Source organism: Capra hircus, chromosome 6 (genome assembly GCF_001704415.2).
Source record: "Capra hircus breed San Clemente chromosome 6, ASM170441v1, whole genome shotgun sequence".
Classification (NCBI taxonomy): Eukaryota; Metazoa; Chordata; class Mammalia; order Artiodactyla; family Bovidae; genus Capra; species Capra hircus.
The window spans coordinates 113671045-113689792 of NC_030813.1; the positions used below are offsets into that span (position 1 = coordinate 113671045).

An 18748-nucleotide genomic window follows, 5' to 3' on the forward strand; every position below is an offset into this window, starting at 1 on the left:
TGATAATGAGGATTAGGTCACTTGCTTTTCATTTTTTAAAAATAAAATGCCCTCTAGAGTTGAGAATGTTCAGATTGGGACTCAAAGATCTCTTGGCTCTCTCTCAAACTGTGTTTTCTGGACCAAGTGATGAGGTGGTTTTCTGTGTTTTGAGACAGTAAGGAGCTCGGGCAGAAGGTTTGTTGTGGCTTTAAAGGTACGGGGGCCTTCCCTCGCCTTTGCCTGAGGGCACAGGGCCCACTCCGGACTCCAGGGCATGTGTTCAGGGTCTAGTTCTTTCACTGTTGGTGGCAGGAGCTGCAGTGATTTTTCTCAGACCTCTGTGTCCCTCTTCTAGCGTCTGATTTGAAATCTAACCTTTCTTGAATCTCTGAGTTTTAAAGCACTGCCACGGGATGGCCCTGAACGTTTGTTGTTCGGTCGTGTCCAACTCTTTGCGACCCCATGGACTGCAGCACACCAGGCTTCCCTGTCCATCATCAACTCCCGGAGCTTGCTCAAACTCATGTCCTTTGAGTCGGTGATGCCATGCAACCATCTCATCCTGTCATCCCCTTCTCCTTCTGCCTTCAGTCTTTCCCAGCATCAGGGTCTTTTCCAGTGAGTCAGTTCTTCCCATGAGGTGGCCAAAGTATTGGAGCCTCAGCATCAGTCCTTCCAATGAATATTCAGGTTTGATTTCCTTTAGGATTGACCAGTTGGATCTCCTTGGAGTCCATGGGACTCTCGAGAGTCTTCTCCAGCACCACAGTTCAAAAGCATTGATTCTTTGTCACTCAAGCCGCCTTTGTGGTCCAGCTCTCACGTCCATACATAACTACTGGAGAAACCATAGCTTTGACTAGACGGAGCTTTGTTGACAAAGTAATGAGCATCACGGGGTCTTCGCTAGCTTGCTGGGTTGACCGCACTGCCTTCACTGCGTGCCCGTTCTCCTAGGTCCTGGAGGAAAGGCTGTTTCTGGGGCAGAGCACCCTTCTAGGGGCGAGGGTGGGGTTCACACCCTGGAGGTCTCAGCAGGCAGAGAGCCTTGCAGCTTGTGAGCAGACTTGCCAGCGTGGTGTAGACCCCACTGCAGGGGAGAGTCCTGCTGTAAAGGCTGAGTGACAGGACCTCCTGACCAAGGCGGCCTGCATCCTGAGCGCAGCACCTGAGTTCAGGTGCCTTCATGGCCCTTGCGTGTCTCTTGGAGGCAGCATGGGCAGTCAGGGAATACTGCAGCCTGGGGAAAAGTGAGTTCCCAGGAGCAGTGAGGACTGTCTGGTGGGAAGGCAGCGAGACCTGCTCCTTGACGCCTGTGGCATCCTGGAGTGGCCTGGGGGCTTGTGGACACAGGTGTGCCACGGAGATGCCAGATGCTGGGCCCGATGTAGGGTGGGGCTGGGGGGCTCCCTCCTGGGGGCGGCATCTGTGGGGACGGTGGGGGCGGACGGCACATCCTCAGAGCCCTGGGGTCGAGGGAGCCCAGGCAGGTGGCTGCATCTGTCTGGGTGTGGGGTCAGGAGATGCCCCGGATTCGGCCTCGGGCCGGCGGGAGGACTGGGCTCCACACAGTCGGCCTGGACTCACCTACCTGTTGACATGCTCTGGTCACCCAAGACTGTGTGTTTGGTGGTTTGAATTGAGATTGTCAACAGTTTTTTAAGGGAAGGCATATCTGTGTCTCACTGTTTTCACCTGATGGTTTTAAATATGAGATCAGTTTCCTGGGAGCCACTGTCAGATTTACTCAGATTTACTCGAAAACTGTACCCTGTTCCTTCTGTGGCCCCTGCCGGGAGGAACGTGTGCAGCGCTCCTCAGACGCCAGGTGCGTGCGCGTCGATTCAGTTACGCATTTCCGTTTGCTGTTTTTCTTTCCCACCAAACGAAGCTCTACCTGCCTTGTTGACTTAACCTCTAGCGCCTGCCTCAGAGTAAGAATAAGCACGTAGTAGGTTCATGATAAACGTGTTGCATGCCGAAGTGCGGTGTCTAATTCGGAAGCTGTATATTGTTTAAGATTCTTTGTGAAAGCTGATCATACTGTTTTAGAAAATGTTTAAATTGACCTTCAGTGTGAATGCGGGCCAGAGCTCTTCCACCACCGCCCCCTCCACACCGAGGACGTGAAGTGTGAAAGGGCCTAAACTCAGGAGCGCCGGAGAGGATCCGCCCTGAGCCAGGGCTCCATTGTGGAACCTCCAGGACCTGACGCCCCCTCTCTCCCCCAGGATCTTCACTCTCTACAGCAAGTCCCTGCCCCTCGACCTGGCCTGCCGGGTCTGGGACGTGTTCTGCCGTGATGGGGAGGAGTTCCTGTTCCGCACGGCCCTGGGCCTCCTCAGGCTGTTCCAGGACGTCCTGACCAGGATGGACTTCATTCACGTGGCCCAGTTCCTCACGCGGCTGCCGGAGGACCTGCCCGCCGAGGAGTTCTTTGCTTCCATCGCCAGCATTCAGATGCAAAGTCGAAACAAGAAGTGGGCTCAGGTGAGTGGGCTTTTGTTCCCTATCCCGTCTGGTTGAGGAAGCGGGTTATGCAGAGCACCTTATGAGGAACCAGCCCTCTTGAAGGTGCCTTGGGTTTGGGGCCTGGCTTTGCCACACAGGGTCTTAGACAGTCACTTCCTCTGAGCGAAGGAGCTGGAGAAGAACACTCTCCCCACTCCTCCTATAGGGGCTTCCCAAGTGGCTCCAGTGGTAAAGAACCTGCCTATAATGCAGGAGACGATCCCTGGGTTGGGAGGATCCCCTAGAGAAGAAAAGGGCAGCCTGCTTCAGTGTTCTTGCCTGAGCCTGGTGGGTTCAGTCCATGGGGTCCCAAAGGGTCAGGCACAGCGGGGTGACTGAACAACGGTAGCAGCGCAGGCCCCCGCCTGGTGGACAGCACTTTGTAAACCAAGCTCCCCCCTTTCTCTAAATCCCAGAGACAGAGAGCCAAGGGGGCTGACCTGTCGCCCTCTCACCGACAGAGGAGGCGCAGAGGGGGGCCATGTGTCCTCAGTGGTGGGAGGGGAGGGGAGGGCTCCCTGTACGGGTTGCTGGAGCTCCCGCAGCTGCCCTCAGGGCCGTCCGGCTGACCGCAGGGGAGTGCGTGCTCCCGGGCTCCCCGGTCCCCCTCTGGACTTTGCTCCTAGGCCTGGTTCCTAGTCTTTGCCGTACGAAAGGGAGATAGGACATCTGGCCTCAGGAGCTGTGTGCGCTCTGCTGGCCTGAGCACCACGTCCTGCGGAGCCTTGTCCTTGCCATACGGTGCTTGTTCCTGGTTTGTTTAATTAGTGGAAGATTTAAAGTACATGCAAAATAGAAGAAGAGAGAATAACCAACCCCCATGTGCCTGTCAAGCATCCCGTCAGCTTTCAGATTTCTGTTTTCAGACATCAGCAGTAGCTTTGTTGTTGGCTTAAATCAAGATCTAGATAAGGCCTACACATTGTAATTGGATGAACAGCCTTTCACGTCTTCTTACAATGTACAGGGTTACCCCTCCTTTCCACTTCTCCCTCCCCTTTACATACTGAAGAAACGAGGTCGCGTCCAGCAGCACTGGTCACGTCTGGATTTTGCTGCTTCTGTCCCTGTGGTGGGGTTCATCGGGGTCCTTCTACTCTCCTTCCTGTAAATTGACAGACTTGGAGGCTCGAGGAAGCTCCCAGTCTTTATGTTTGGCCAGATTACTTCACAGGTGATTGGACTGGCTCTTTCTGATCTTAGTTTTTTGCATTTCTTTTCCATGGGGATGGTCTTGATCCCTGTCTCCTGTACAATGTCACGAACCTCATTCCATAGTTCATCAGGCACTCTATGTATCAGATCTAGGTCCTTAAATCTATTTCTCACTTCCACTGTATAATCATAAGGGATTTGATTTAGGTCATACCTGAATGGTCTAGCAGTTTTCCCTACTTTCTCCAGTGTAAGTCTGAATTTGGCAATAAGGAGTTCATGATCTGAGCCACAGTCAGCTCCTGGTCTTGTTTTTGTTGACTATATAGAGCTTCTCCATCTATGGCTGCAAAGAATATAATCAATCTGATTTCGGTGTTGACCATCTGCTGATGTCCATGTGTAGAGTCTTCTCTGGTGTTGTTGGAAGAGGGTGTTTGCTATGACCAGTGCATTTTCTTGGCAAAACTCTATTAGTCTTTGCCCTGCTTCATTCCGCATTGCAAGGCCAAATTCGCCTGTTACTCCAGGTGTTTCTTGACTTCCTACTTTTGCATTCCAGTCCCCTATAGTGAAAAGGACATCTTTTTTGGGTGTTAGTTCTAAAAGGTCTTGTAGGTCTTCATAAAACGTTCAACTTCAGTTTCTTCAGCATTACTGGTTGGGGCATAGACTTGGATAACTGTGATATTGAATGGTTTGCCTTGGAGACGAACAAAGATCATTCTGTCGTTTTTGAGATTGCATCCAAGTACTGCATTTCGGACTCTCTTGTTGACCATGATGGCTACTCCATTTCTTCTGAGGGATTCCTGACTGCAGTAGTAGATATAATTGTCATCTGAGTTAAATTCACCCATTCCAGTCCATTTTAGTTCACTGATTCCTAGAATGTCGACGTTCACTCTTGCCATCTCTTGTTTGACCACTTCCAATTTGCCTTGATTCATGGACCTGACATTCCAGGTTCCTATGCAATATTGCTCTTTACAGCATTGGACCTTGCTTCTAGCACCAGTCACATCCACAGCTGGGTATTGTTTTTGCTTTGGCTCCATCCCTTCATTCTTTCTGGAGTTATTTCTCCACTGATCTCCAGTAGCATATTGGGCACCTACTGACCTGGGGAGTTCCTCTTTCAGTATCCTATCATTTTGCCTTTTCATACTGTTCATGGGGTTCTCAAGGCAAGAATCCCCATGGAAAAGAAATGCAAAAAGCAAAATGGCTGTCTGGGGAGGCCTTACAAATAGCTGTGAAAAGAAGAGAGGCGAAAAGCCAAGGAGAAAAGGAAAGATATAAGCATCTGAATGTAGAGTTCTAAAGAATAACAAGAAGAGATAAGAAAGCCTTCCTCAGCAATCAGTGTAAAGAAATAGAGGAAAACAACAGAATGGGAAAGACTAGAGATCTCTTCAAGAAAATGAGAGATACCAAGGGAACATTTCATGCAAAGATGGGCTCGATAAAGGACAGAAATGGTATGGACCTAACAGAAGCAGAAGATATTAAAAAGAGGTGGCAAGAATACACAAAAGAACTGTACAAAAAAGATCTTCACGACCCAGATAATAATGATGATGTGATCACTAATCTAGAGCCAGACATCCTGGAATGTGAAGTCAAGTGGGCCTTAGAAAGCATCACTACAAACAAAGCTAGTGGAGATGATGGAATTCCAGTTGAGCTATTTCAAATTCTGAAAGATGATGCTGTGAAAGTGCTGCACTCAATATGCCAGCAAATTTGGAAAACTCAGCAGTGGCCACAGGACTGGAAAAGGTCCGTTTTCATTCCAATTCCAAAGAAAGGCAATGCCAAAGAATGCTCAAACTACCGCACAATTGCACTCATCTCACACACTAGTAAAGTAATGCTCAAAATTCTCTAAGCCAGGCTTCAGCAATATGTGAACCGTGAACTTCCTGATGTTCAAGCTGGTTTTAGAAAAGGCAGAGGAACCAGAGATCAAATTGCCAACATCCACTGGATCATGGAAAAAGCAAGAGAGTTCCAGAAAAACATCTATTTCTGCTTTGACTATGCCAAAGCCTTTGACTGTGTGGATCACAGTAAACTGTGGAAAATTCTGAAAGAGATGGGAATACCAGACCTCCTGACCTGACTTTTGAGAAATCTGTGTGCAGGTCAGGAAGCAACAGTTAGAACTGGACATGGAACAACAGACTGGTTGCAAATAGGAAAAGGAGTACGTCAAGGCTGTATATTGTCACCCTGCTTATTTAACTTCTATGCAGAGTCCATCATGAGAAACGCTGGGCTGGAAGAAACACAAGCTGGAATCAAGATTGCTGGGAGAAATATCAATAACCTCAGATATGCAGATGACACCACCCTTATGGCAGAAAGTGAAAAGGAGCTAAAAAGCCTCTTGATGAAAGTGAAAGAGGAGAGTGAAAAAGTTGGCTTAAAGCTCAATATTCAGAAAACGAAGATCATGGCATCCGGTCCCATCACTTCATGGGAAATAGATGGGGAAACAGTGGAAACAGTGTCAGACTTTATTTTTTGGGGCTCCAAAATCACTGCAGATGGTGATTGCAGCCATGAAATTAAATGACGCTTATTCCTTGGAAGAAAAGTTATGACCAACCTAGATAGCGTATTTAAAAGCAGAGACATTACTTTGCCGACTAAGGTCCATCTAGTCAAGGCTATGGTTTTTCCTGTGGTCATGTATGGATGTGAGAGTTGGACTGTGAAGAAGGCTGAGTGCTGAAGAATGGATGCTTTTGAACTATGGTGTTGAGAAGACTCTTGAGAGTCCCTTGGACTGCAAGGAGATCCAACCAGTCCATTCTGAAGGAGATCAGCCCTGGGATTTCTTTGGAAGGAATGAGGCTAAAGCTGAAACTCCAGTACTTTGACCACCTCATGTGAAGAGTTGACTGATTGGAAAAGACTCTTGATGCTGGGAGGGATTGGGGGCAGGAGGAGAAAGGGATGACAGAGGATGAGATGGCTGGATGGCGTCACTGACTCGATGGATGTGGGTCTGAGTGACTCCAGGAGTTGGTGATGGACAGGGAGGGCTGGCGTGCTGCAATTCATGGGGTCGCAGAGTCGGACACGACTGAGCGACTGAACTGAACTGAACTCTGATCTTAGTTAGCGGCCTATTTATTTTTGTTTCACAGCTTTAATAATTTACAGTACCATGAACTTCACCCCTTTTAGAGTACACAATCCAATGCCTATTCATTTATTACCCAGAGGGGGTCCCCTCTGCCCTGGGCCCTTTGGTCTGCCCCCAAGCTGGACCTCTCTTACCTGCTGGGATGCTCTCTGGCTGGTGGCCTTCCTTCCTGTCGGGTCTTTAGGGAAAGAGCACAGGTGCTGTTGCAGGCCCTTGGGTAGCACCATGAAACGCTCCCTGGCTTTACCAGCCGGGGGGCAGGGGCGCTGCTCTCTGCTTAGCGTGCTGTGCGTTACAGTTCCGAAGTGAATCCATTCAGGTTATAAAAAGGAGTGAAGTGCTGACTCCTGCGACTGTGTGGGTGCACCTTCAGAACAGAAAGCCAGACTGCAGACCACACACCGCGTGGCCCTATTCCCATGCAGTTTCAGAAAGGAAGCTGGAGAGACGGGACGTGGCGAGCGGGACAGGGCTGTGGCAGCTGGAGGGCAGGGGCTACTTGTGCCCTGATGAAAATGCCCCAAGATTGGCTGTGCTGAGGGCTGCACGTTATCCTTGACTGTATTAAAAGCCACCAGATTGAACACACGAAGTGGGTGAATTTTATGTATGGTATGTGAGAAATGTCTCAGTAAGCTGTTAAAAAAAAAAAAAAAAAACACGCACACAGAAACCTCAGCTCCTGTGTGAGCAGGACCGGCTATATAATTATCAGGGATCTGGTGAGAGGGAAGAAGAGCCTTTCTCTGGTTAAGAAATAAATGGGCAACACACGATGAAGGTGTGGGGCCTCATGTTCAGAATTAGTGTCAAGGGTTTGAGGATGGCGACTGCAGAGCTCTGGGCTGGGCAGGGCCTCTGAGTGGGGTCCCCGCTGGACTGCGCAGGTGCACGCCCGCCTGCGCGTGCCCTGGAGTCTCCTGGGACTCGGCCCCTGCACTGATGCTCTGAAGTGGCCGCAGAGAGCCAGGGCCCTTCCTGGTGCGCGTGCCCGTGCCTCTGGTGCGTGTGCCCGTGCCTCTGGTGCCCGTGCCCGTCCCTCAGAGCCAGTGCTGCCTTAGCTTCCCATCGCGCACAGCTGCGGTCCGCCGGCCTCCCCTGTTTCCCTGGTCCTCCCCCGGCTCCGTCCACACACCCACAGGGACACGCACAGACAGACGGGCCGAGTCCAGATCTGTCATTCCGCTTCTTGCATTTTAGGTGAAAATTACCAGTTAAGACCAGGTCAAGGGTTATTAGAGAGTAGGACACCCTCTAACAGTGGGGCGGTAACAGGAGTTAGCCTGACGGTGGGCCTCGCCACTGAGTTTGTTTAGTTCCAGGTCCCACGGGAACTGTGGTTTGTGCCCGTTTCTCTTAAATACGGTGCTTAAGAGTAAGGTCCTGCCGTGCTTTAGCAAACAGTTCCGTGGTTGTGTTTGGCTGGCTGCCTTGCTCAGACGAGAAGGGGGCTTCCAGCTGCCAGCAGCCCTTCTGTGCCATGCATTTGAAACCCTCATGCAGGGTTTCTGCTTTACCCCCTGTAACTTGTACTTCGCCTAAAGTGGTCCAGTGCTGGGCCCAAGGAGTTTTAGGAACTGGTGCTCTGGAGATCCCCTTGGTTCCGAAGTACGACCCATGTAAGTGTGGATCTGTGTGGCTTTTAGCGGTCGCTCATGTGAGTGTCTGCCGCTCCCTGCCTTCCACGTTGTGTGGTTACACGGTTCCTCTGTGGGAGGTGCCTGGTGGTGTTCTGCATGGCTGCAGCAAATGGGCCCGTCCTGTCCCTGCTGTTGTTAAGCAATCACAGTGGAATGTCATGCTTTTAAAAATAAAGGTGTTAACTTAGAGCTCAGAGCAGCAAGGAGGAGGGAGCTAAATTGCCCTAGGGACGCGTGGGGAGGCCTGGCTGGGAGCTGGTGTCTCCTGGGCCTTAGAAGGATTGGTCATTCCCTGGTGAGGAGAGAGGGACGAGGCAGAGGGGGCAGCAGCATGGGAAGGGGTGAGGGCACGTGAGCCTTCCGGAGCGGGGGGCCTGGCCCCGCTGGTGGGGAGCGCGGGCAGCTACAGCCAGACTGGAAGGGGCAGAGCCCAGTAGCCTGGCCTTGACATCGGCGGCTAGTGCCCAGAGGGAAGTCCCTGGGCTGACGTCCTAGCCCAGAGAGGGCATGAGCTGGATTCCACGGTAGAAAGATGAGTCTGCAGGAATGTGGAAGGTGGACGGGAGGAGTGGCCGCTGGGGAGGCCGTGAGGACCTGTGTCTGTGTGTTGCCAGTCACCCACTGGTGTCTCCCTGTGATTCCCAGGTGCTGACCGCCTTGCAGAAGGACAGCAGGGAAATGGAGAAAGGAAGCCCATCTCTGCGGCACTGACGAGGCAGTGGACTCGTGATCAGCTGGGAAGCAGGCTCCACGTGGCACCTGTGTAGCTTCAGGCGGATGCCCTGGCAGCTCCGGAGGACAGGGGCTGTTTCCACGTTTGATCCCTAATGCTGGAGTTGGCCTTAAACACAACACAACAAACGAAAAAACACTTTTAAAGAATTAAACCAAGGCTAAGCCTTAAGCTCAGTGGAATGAGGGCCATGGCCAACCACTGCATATTCTGCATGGTTTAGAAATAGGGCAGCGGCCAATTCCCTCCCCTCATTTCAGCAAAACTTAATTAAATTGTAATGCTTTTATGTCAACTACCAGAAAGTACATTACAATTTTTCGTTAGCCAAGGTGCATGAGAAATGTTATTTGGGAGACCTCAGAGATGGCATTGGCTCACATCTACATATTTTAGTCCAAAAGGGACTGCTGATTTTAGTTGCCGAGGTAATCCTTCCAGAGCCGCAGGTCATGTTTTTGAAGCCTGCCTACCAAAGACAGCAGGATGGAAAGACGGGCTCTCAGAGGACAGCCGCTGGTGTGTGGGCTCCCCGAACACACGCGATCTGACCTTCAGGCTGACCTTTTACCACGTTGCCTTGACAAAATTCCAGCACCGGGGCTGACAGCGCACGCTCAGGTTCTGGGGGGTGCCCCGCTGTCCCAGAGACCGCACCCCCGTTTGTCCAGCAGTGGTGGCTCACCCAGACCCTGCAGCAGTAGAGACGGGCGTTAGAGCAGAGCCTGCCTCTCTGAGCCAGGCGCGGGGGGCAAGACGCCCTGCCCCTGGCCACCCACCAGTTCCTGGGAGGCCGGGCCAGCCCGCGTGGGGCGGGCGCTCCTCCTGTCCCTGCAGGGCAGGCGCCGTCCCTGGGGTGGTGACCCCCCCTCACACAGTCCACTCACAGGATGGCTGTGGGCACCGGGGCGTGAGCAGCATGCGTCCAGCAGCCCAGTTAGCTTGTCAGGAATTCTCAGCGTCCCCCCCACTTCATTCACCACCTTTTTGTCCCAGCTTTTCCTTGACTCATTTGGCGAACTTTGCGTTAAGAGCTTTGCTTACCTGAATTCAGAGACGTGAAGACCGTCGGCGTGAAGAAGTCCAAAGGACAGGCCCGTCCGCACGGACATGGCTCCCATGTGTGCACGCGCCGGTCTCTGGGGCGCTCGGGAGGCCAGGCCCATGGGCACTTGCCGCCCAGCCGCCCTTCTCAGCCATACGTCCGCTCTCAGGGTGGAGCCTAACCGCGGTGTTAGTTTTATAGGTTTTTCTCCACCTGCCGTGCCCGCCGATGACACTTCAGGTACAAAGCAAGCTGCTGAGCCGCTGGCCATCCTCACGTCCTCCACCCCGGCTCTGTCCCACGTGTCCTTTCCCACCTCCTGTTCCTGCTGAACTCCCCGGGGAGCTTGCAGGACATCCCCCACCACTTTCTGCCTCGGCCTTGAAGCGCCGACCCTCCTGACCCCTTGGAGGTGGTCCTCCATCTCCACCGAGCGCCAGGGCAGCCGTTCCCGGACTCCGTGAGAGGCTGAGTGTAACCGGCCGAAAGCGGGCTGCTGGCCCCGTCATGCCCTTCCTCGCGGAGGTACCTGGTCTCGTCCCATGACGTAGGCTTTCTGTTCGTGAAAGATGTATATATTTTCTTACTGTACATAAAGACGTTCCTGAAGTGGTGACAGAAAGTGACGCGCCCGGGGCCGTGGGCAGTTCCTGAGAATGCGTTTGTGCGCCTCGACGTGCCGTCAGCGCCCCCAGCCCTCGATGTGGCTGTCAGATGGATGGACGTGTCTCTTCAGATAGCACCGTACATGCATTGAGTTTTTAAGCAGGATTCCAGGCCATTCTGCAACACTTCCCGATCTGTAGTTCAGAGGGAGTTTTCATGACCTGTTCAGGGACCACACGAGCTCTCTGCTGGCTAGATGTGTCCACCTCGGAGTCTGGGAAGTTCAAGGTCCCAGTCTAGGGTCGCTCAGCCACTTGCCACAGAGGGCAGAGGGCTGCTGGACCGCAAAGGGCTGCGCTTGTCTGCTCGCCATTCTGGTTTCGGAAAACCGGAAACAGAATTGGAAGCGCACCCTCCTTGGGAAGTCGGCCCTCTCCACTTCCGGTGCCACTGATTTTCAGAAAGTGAGGTGTCAGGGTTGGGGCCTCTGCGGCTGGCACCTCAGAGCCGGTTGCCGTGTCCCCACCAGTCACTGAAATCCCACTGGAACAACGTTCACTTTGAAGGGTACTTTTTAACTACTCCGTTTTTGACTATTTTAAATAGTTTGCTGATAGAAAACTGGTAACACTTGCTACATATCATGTTTTAATTGCTTGTACAGTTAACCTTTAATTTTATTTAGTAAAGTGTATCAAACTAGGGCTTTTTGAATTGTAAATATGTGGTTTTATTAAATAAAAAGTCATGTAAAATTGTTGCTTACGTTCACTGCCGTTTGGTTTCAAGTTAGAGTTCTCACCCCAAAGTATGGTAAAATTTGGCTTTGAGCATCGTGCTATTTGAATATTTTCAAATGCACTTACTTACTAGTCTCAGTTAAATAAAAGAGGTGGTTCGGTTATGGTGATTTGGTCAGGGGATCGGAAAGTTAGCGCTTTCCCCCTTCGAGGCCGAGGGGAGCCCCAGGCTTGCTGCCCCCCGAGCCTGACCACCTGCAGCTTTAGCCCCTGGTCCCCCGGCCCACGCACCTGCCCCGCTCACCTGCTCACACCCCTACCACCCGCACCTGCCCCCATCCCAGCAGGGCGTCAGGCTCTCCGGGCCAGTTGCCCGGCTCTTCCCCTGACCCGGAACCTGCTGGGTGTCCGCGGCTACCCGTGGTCTCTCCCCGTCTCGGGGGCGGAGACCAGCAGTGCTGCCTCGCTGCGGTGTCGGTGAGCGAGAAGCAGTCCTCCAGGTCCCGGAGCCGGCAGGGCGATGGACTCTCACGTTGCCGGTGTGCGTGCTGGTCCTCCGGTCTCCGGTGCCTGGCTTCTGGGCCCTGCAGGGCTGAGAAACAGCGCCTTCCCTGTGCACGGGCGACCTGACCCAGGCACTGCCCTGTGGTCTCCACCCCCTGCAGGCTGAGGCTGGTGGAGAGTTATCGAGGGCTCACAGCTGGGGCTTCGCTCACTGCTCCACCCACACCAGGCCTGGGGCTCCGTCGCCAGGATGACCTCATTTACCTCCGCAGCAGCTCTGTCACACCGTCGTTGGAGGCATGGCTCAGAAGCGATCTGCATGGGCCCCTCTGGCCATGTGGTGGCAGAGTGGGGACTCAGACCCCAGCCCTTGGTCAGAAACACGGCTCCCCAGAGAACATGTTGCTCTGGGGCTCCTGACCTCAGCTCTGAGGAGGCAGAGCCGTGCCCGACGGCTGGCCCTGAGGGGTGATCCCCTACCAATGCCCAAGCCGTGGCAAGGGTGGAAGTTGGGGAGTGTTTTCCTAAGAGAAATTAGGGGGCTGACAGTTCAAAGACAACCATTCCCCGAAGTGTGCAGCCTGCCAAGAAGGCAAGAGCGGGAAGGAGGTGCTGTGCCAGCCGGGCGGGGAGGCGGGCGCCCCTCAGCCGGGCCTTGTGGTGAGCTTCGGGTCACCAGGAGGACCAGAGGAGGGGTATGGCCAGCAGAGGGAAGCCTCAGAGCCAGGTCCTCAGACGGGACACCGTGGAAGTAGTCTCCTGGGGTCCCTTTCATCCATAGCCTCTGCATGCTTCATCACCCGAAGACCATCTCAAAGTTTAAAACAAACTACGAATTGGGGGTGGATGAACTCTCTTTATAGAAGACACACTTCCCAGGTGGCTCAGCGAGTAAAGAATCTGCTGGAAATGCAGGAGGCACAGATTCGATCCCTGGGTCAGGAAGATCTTCTGGAGAAGGAAGTGGCAACCCACTCCAGTCTTCTTGCCTGGAGAATCCCATGGACAGAGGAGCCTGGCGGGCTGCAGTCCATGGGGTCACAAAGAGTCGGAGATGACTGAAGCGACTGAGCAAGCTTGCACGCCTGACTAGTGGTAAAAATCCAAATAGTGACTGCAGATGAACTTGCACGAAAAGAAGAGCATGTATCTCCACTGAGGAACTAGAAAATTTCACTTGTTGTCACCCAAAATGGTTTTCATTTAGTGGTGAAGAAGCGTTTCCTTTTCAGATGCCTTGGGCTTTATCCAGGTAGTGCCTGCGTCTCTCCTGCCACCGATACCGACAACAAACAAAAAACCCTCTGTAACAGCGGCCACATCCAGCTCAGATCACTTTAAAAGAAAAAGGCTAGTTCACCCTGAATCTCCCTTGCCTGGTAGGCTGCTGTCTGGCACGTACACAGCTACTTCCATGAGTTGAGCCTAAGTCACTGATTATCATTCTCAAGTTTTTTTATGCCAATGGTAGTAGTTATTGTATTTACATAATTCAATTAAATGCTATGTTAAACCAGTGTTGTGGAAAGAAACTGTTTCTTCTGAGAACACTAAAAGCTTTGAAAAGTCTCAAAGGCAAATCTCAGATGCTATTGAGTGGGATGTGGGCGAGACAGCTGGAGAATACTTAGAATCTGCTGCATGCGGACTGTGTGCCAGGCACTACACTAAGTCTTTACTAAAGTATGTTTCATCCTCATGACAACTCTGAAGTCAGTACTGAGGAAACCGAGGCACACAGAGGCCGAGCCACCTGCCTGATGGAGGAAGTGGTGTGGCCAGGATTTGAAAGAGGATAATGGAGTCTGCACTGGTTATTTTGCAAGAAATTTAAGATGCCATAGACAATTCGAGAATCAAAGATTCTACCCTTAAGGAAAGGCCTTGGCCATCTACCCAAAGATTAGCAAGTGGTTGTGTGTTTTATCTTCCAAATTAGGATAAAATGTTGAAAGCAGAAAACCAAGAGGCTACTTTCATGGACATCTCACTTAGATTTTCTTGTGCCTCCATTTTTCAGGCCCTGTACTTTTTGACAGAAGAAAAAAAAATCTTTATAGCCTTTTAGTGTTCTTAAGAATCATCTTAGTTTTAGGGGTTTCTAGTCCGGACTGGGGCACTGCTCTGTAACTGTCCCCTCGAGGAAGCGGGAGGAGCTGTGGGGCTCTGGGGTCCTCCTTCCAAAGCTACGGGCCTGCCTCCCTGTCCGTGTCCTCATTGGCTCTACTTCATTGAGACATCCTCATTACTACCTGTAATCATTTTTGAATCCGGCATGGAACTTGTCTGACACGTAATAGGAATTCAAGTAATGAATATATTCAGCAAATGAGACTAACATGGATGTTATTAACCCAACAAATTTATTGAACCCCGACTCTACTGCACACTGTGCTGGTCACCAGGGAGGATGATAAACCCACTGTCTGCCTGCCAGGGTCTTTGTCTCCTTGGGGTACAGTCACAGAGGGGTGGGTGGGTCACAGGCCGGGGTGGGGCTGTGCCTGCAGACAGCTGTCAGGCGCTGAGGGAGGGGGATGATGATTTTTGGGTCCCTTGCATTCTTCCTCGGACGTGGGTCTGTCTGCAACAGCTTGTGAGTTATTAGAACTTTGTTATAAAATAATTAATAGAAGATGATTACCTTCTAGTCAACTGGAACATCTTCAGCACAGGTAACATAATTTGAGAGGACATCGGTAACTTTGCAGCTTAAACACAACTGAATACACAGACACAGACCCAGACACACACACACACACACCACCACCCCGCCCAGAGACCTACTGGTCACCAGGTTGAAGGCTGATGAGGAAATCCACCTGGGTAATTGCCAGTGGTTCAAAGTCAGCTGAAAATATCTGTTCTCTCTCTAGTGAACCAAAGGCAGGAGACTCATGATTAAAGCTGTAAGCACCGAGCCTGTTGCCAATTTGAACCTCCCCAGCCACAAAAGAGTGAGCCACTGCTGTTCCCAGTTTGAGGCACAGGAAAAACCAAGTTCTGTCTGCCAGGGAATCACTATTTGACTTTGGTCTTGATGAATAGGATGGAGAGAAGACAAAAATTGTAGAGGAAAAACAGAAGGGAAGCAGGAAGGCAAAGCTTCTTACTCTCCTCACTGTTAACATTTGTGTGCTTTGATTACGATATTAGAGTATTCATGCTGCGGAAGTTAGGGAATTCTAATCAGTCTTCACTTGCTTTAAAGGGAAAGCACTTTAGAAAACAAAATGTCATCAAAAGACGAAAGTTATTGTGATAGTCTCACGACCGAGTCATCTGCCTACAGTGGGGTTTTCTAAAGGTATTTGGCACCAAAGAAGACATCACCCTTCTTATGATACTTCTTAAATTTAGGGCTGGAAGAATGCTTTTAATCCCAAAACTGCACATCTCAAAATTCAAGCTAAAACTAAGAAGAAATAAAGCCCCTGACTCCCAAAGCATCAAAGAAACCTTAAAACAGCCGTCGCTGTCTTCAGGTTAAGGGGATAGACCTGTCAGGTGTTTCTTACATTAACTCCAGGAACGATAGACATCTTAATATTTGACACAGTAAAAAAAAATCACGTGCTTAGTGACGGTCTAAGGTCTGAAAATATCTTGCTGAAAACGAAAGGCTTATGGACACTCAGCAGTCACATCACTCTGTATGTTTTGCACCTGCAAGACACAGTACAGTCACCATTTTGTCTTCACTGGAAAACAAAATTTCACTTTGGGTATGGATCAATGCATTTCTTTAGTGGGTCCAAGAAAACGTTTCATCAGCATTGAAGACTGTCCTTGAGCCAGAAACAGACATTCACAGTTAGACAGACTGAGCCTCCTTTCATTGGACAAGGCTCTTCTCCCTGTTTCTCATCCCTCCTCTTCCTGGGTGTTGATTACCCCAGAAGCTAGCGCTGTTTACATGCAAAACAGTTTTAAGAGAATTGGTGAGGTTTGAAATGAAACGAGCGATTCAGGACCACACAGTTCAATCCATTCAGAGGATTTACTCATGGGTTTAGTGCACAGGAATTTTCTGGGCACCCTGCCCGTTTGTTGAACCCTCTTGAACATGGAGGAGGATCAGTTCTCCTCAGTGTCAGGACACTGAAATTATACAATTGCTCAGATAGAAAAGGTCTGTGACAGCTTTTTATGAGAAGTCAGTACATTAAGCCATCCCTGTTTGTTTCCCTGTCCTTGTTTTACTATTTTCTCTATATTTAACTCAATTCTGTGCTCAGCATTAATCTGGAAGCTGAAAAATTAAGAATACAAAACACACTTTCATCCCAATCATCAGGGGCCTTTTAAGAGTGGCAACAAAGGGAGAAGAGGAGTTAGTGAAGGGTGGAGTTTGCTGAGACCGAAGTCGCCCATCAGTTGAGTCAGGAGGGCAGAAAGGCCTTGGCCTCCCTGATCTTCTGCTTCACGCCTCTGCAGGACAGAACGAGCCCGGCGTGGTGGTGCTTCAGGCTCACCAGGCGCTGGTTGAGCACCTCCGTCCTGTCCACCTTCTCTTCCATGTCCCGGAGGAGGGACTCCTTGCCCAGAAGCCCACACTTCTGATTCAGCCTGATGTTGTCAAGCCGCAGGCCATCTCGGGCTTGCTTAGTCTTGGTCAAGATGTCCCTCTTCCGGGCCACCCGAGCCTCAATCTCCACGAGGTCTGCCTTTTTACACATGTTTTCTATGTCCACAAAGTGTAACTTTTCCTTCACGTGAGTTATTATCTGCACGTTGTTGGTCACCTTGCCTCGCAGTTTCAGGAGCTCCTCATTCCGCTCCTCGACCTTCTCGTTGAAGGTCTGGTTCTCGATCTTGAGCTGTTCAAAGTCTATCAGGAGCAGGCCCTCGGTCAGGTCCTCCTGGGTCCTCATCCTGGTTTCAAAATGCACCAGGCTCTGCTTCAGCTGCACGTTCTCTAGCCTCACTGCGCTCATCTCCTTCTCCTTCTTATCCTCCAGCGCCTGGATCTGCTCCACCTCTCGCAGAGCGACCTGGCGGCCGCCCCTCATCCGGCAGCTGCCCATGGCCTGCATCACCACCTGCTTCTTGAGCGCCTGGAAGCGCCGCCACTCCTTGTCCACCCGGGAGACCTTCTCTTGGCACTGCAGCTTCAGCTGGTCCAGCTCGTGGTGATACCAGCGCAGGTCGTCGGCCTCCTGCTTCCGCAGGTCCTCCAGGACGGCCAGATGGCGGAGGTAGGCCTGCTCTTTCTCGGGGGCCTCGGGCTCCGCGCCCCTGTCGCCTCCAGGCGCCTCGGCGGCGGCCTCCACACCCTTCTTCTTGCGCAGCGCCTCGAAGATCTTGTGCTGCAGGTAGATGTTGTAGCGTTGGTAGCGGCCGCGCTCCACCACCAGGGCGCGGTACTGCTCCAGAAGCTCGGCGCGCAGCTGCTGCTCCTGCTTCTTCTGCACCTCCTCGCTCCAGTCGTAAGGCTCGAGCCCAAGCCCCTCGTCCAGGTTTCTCAGCTTGTCCTCGTCTTTCTGGGGGAACCGAGCCTCCAGCCCCTCCTCGCTCGCCTCGCTCTCTTCCTCCTCCTCTACCTGGCCTTCCCGCTCAGCGCCCCGGGCTGCCGCGGCCTCTTCCTTACCGGCCGCGGTCTGCTGCAGGGAGATCTGCGACGGGACTTCCTTCCTCCCGGGCTCCGCCGCCGCCACCACCTCCTCTTCTTCGCCTTCCTCCTCCACTCCCTCCCCCTCGGGTTCCTCGGGCTCCGGCTCGGCTGGCTCCCCAGGCCCGGCCTCCCGCGGCTCCCCTGGCTCGGCTTCCTCCTGGGCCTCGGCTGGGCTCTCAAGCTCTCCGGGCCCCTCCTCGCCAGCAGCTTCGGTGACCGCCAGCCCTTCCTGGGATTTGGCCGGCTTCGGCGCGGCGGCGCCTTCCTCCGAAGCCTCTACGGTCTTCGTCACCGGCTCCGGCTCCGCGGGTTCCACCGGGGACTGGGGGACGGAGCTGGCCTTGACCCCGGACAGCCGCGAGACCAGGCTCTCCACCTCTCCATCTTCCGTCTCTGGGTCCCCAGTGTGGTCGTCCATCTCCCTCCCTCCGGGTCCGCGTCGCAGACCCTCCAGCGGGGAGCTGCTGGATGTTTGGTTTCCAGGGGCAACCAGGGGCGCGCGCGGAGGGGCCCGGCGATTGGCTGGACCTCTGTCCCACGCCCCGTCCTTTCTCCTCCCCGCCTTCCCCGCCAGAGCAGATCAATGGGAGGCTGCTCCCGAACGACTGGGGGCGGCTTTGATTGGCGGAGAGCGTAGGCTCGTACCCAGAAGGGGCGGGGCGCGTCCCTCCGCGCTTCCTTTTCCGCCCACTTTCCAGGGCCTGGGGCTCTGCCCCCTTCTCCTCCCCGCCTCCCGGCCAGAGCAGACCAATGGGTGGCCGGCCCCGGACGACGGGAGGCGGCTTTGATTGGCGGAGGGCGTAGGGCTCGCACCGAGAGGGGGCGGGACGCGTCCCGCCCCGGCTTCCTTTTCCGCCCGCTTGCCAGAGCGCCTGGGCCTCTGAGGCGAGGCGGCCAGCACTGGATGTAGGGGTGCGCAGGCGCAGAGCGGCGGGCCAGGCTCCCCCACTCCCACCCCCCTCCGCGCGGCGGCGCCTGCGCGGTGCGCGGCCGGGCCGGCCCGAGGGCGCCTGCGCGCTGAGGCGGGACGCGCGGCCCGGCAGGCCGGCTGCAGCGGGCGC

The 18748-nt window shown here is 53.0% G+C and overlaps 2 protein-coding genes across 7 annotated transcripts in view; one reads left to right on the top strand and one right to left on the bottom strand.

The window, feature by feature from the left end:
* The window catches only part of TBC1D14 (TBC1 domain family member 14), a 118725-nt gene extending 107133 nt beyond the window's left edge, over window positions 1-11592 (top strand). For all 6 annotated transcript variants that reach the window (XM_018049767.1, XM_018049768.1, XM_018049769.1 and 3 more), the window contains 2 exons: window positions 2214-2472; window positions 9091-11592. In XM_018049767.1, coding sequence (XP_017905256.1) covers window positions 2214-2472; window positions 9091-9156 — 325 coding nt within the window. In that variant the 3' untranslated portion in view covers window positions 9157-11592. The remainder of the gene's footprint in view (window positions 1-2213; window positions 2473-9090) is intronic.
* CCDC96 (coiled-coil domain containing 96) lies at window positions 15249-18266 on the bottom strand. The gene has a single exon (XM_013964822.2). It carries the CDS (start codon window positions 18103-18105, stop codon window positions 16456-16458), a length of 1650 nt encoding a protein of 549 aa, XP_013820276.2. The 5' UTR covers window positions 18106-18266; the 3' UTR covers window positions 15249-16455.

What these genes read in the sequence shown, in the direction of transcription:
- CCDC96 (XM_013964822.2), bottom strand. Translation starts at nt 18,105, where the DNA reads ATGGACGACCACACTGGGGACCCAGAGACGGAAGATGGAGAGGTGGAG.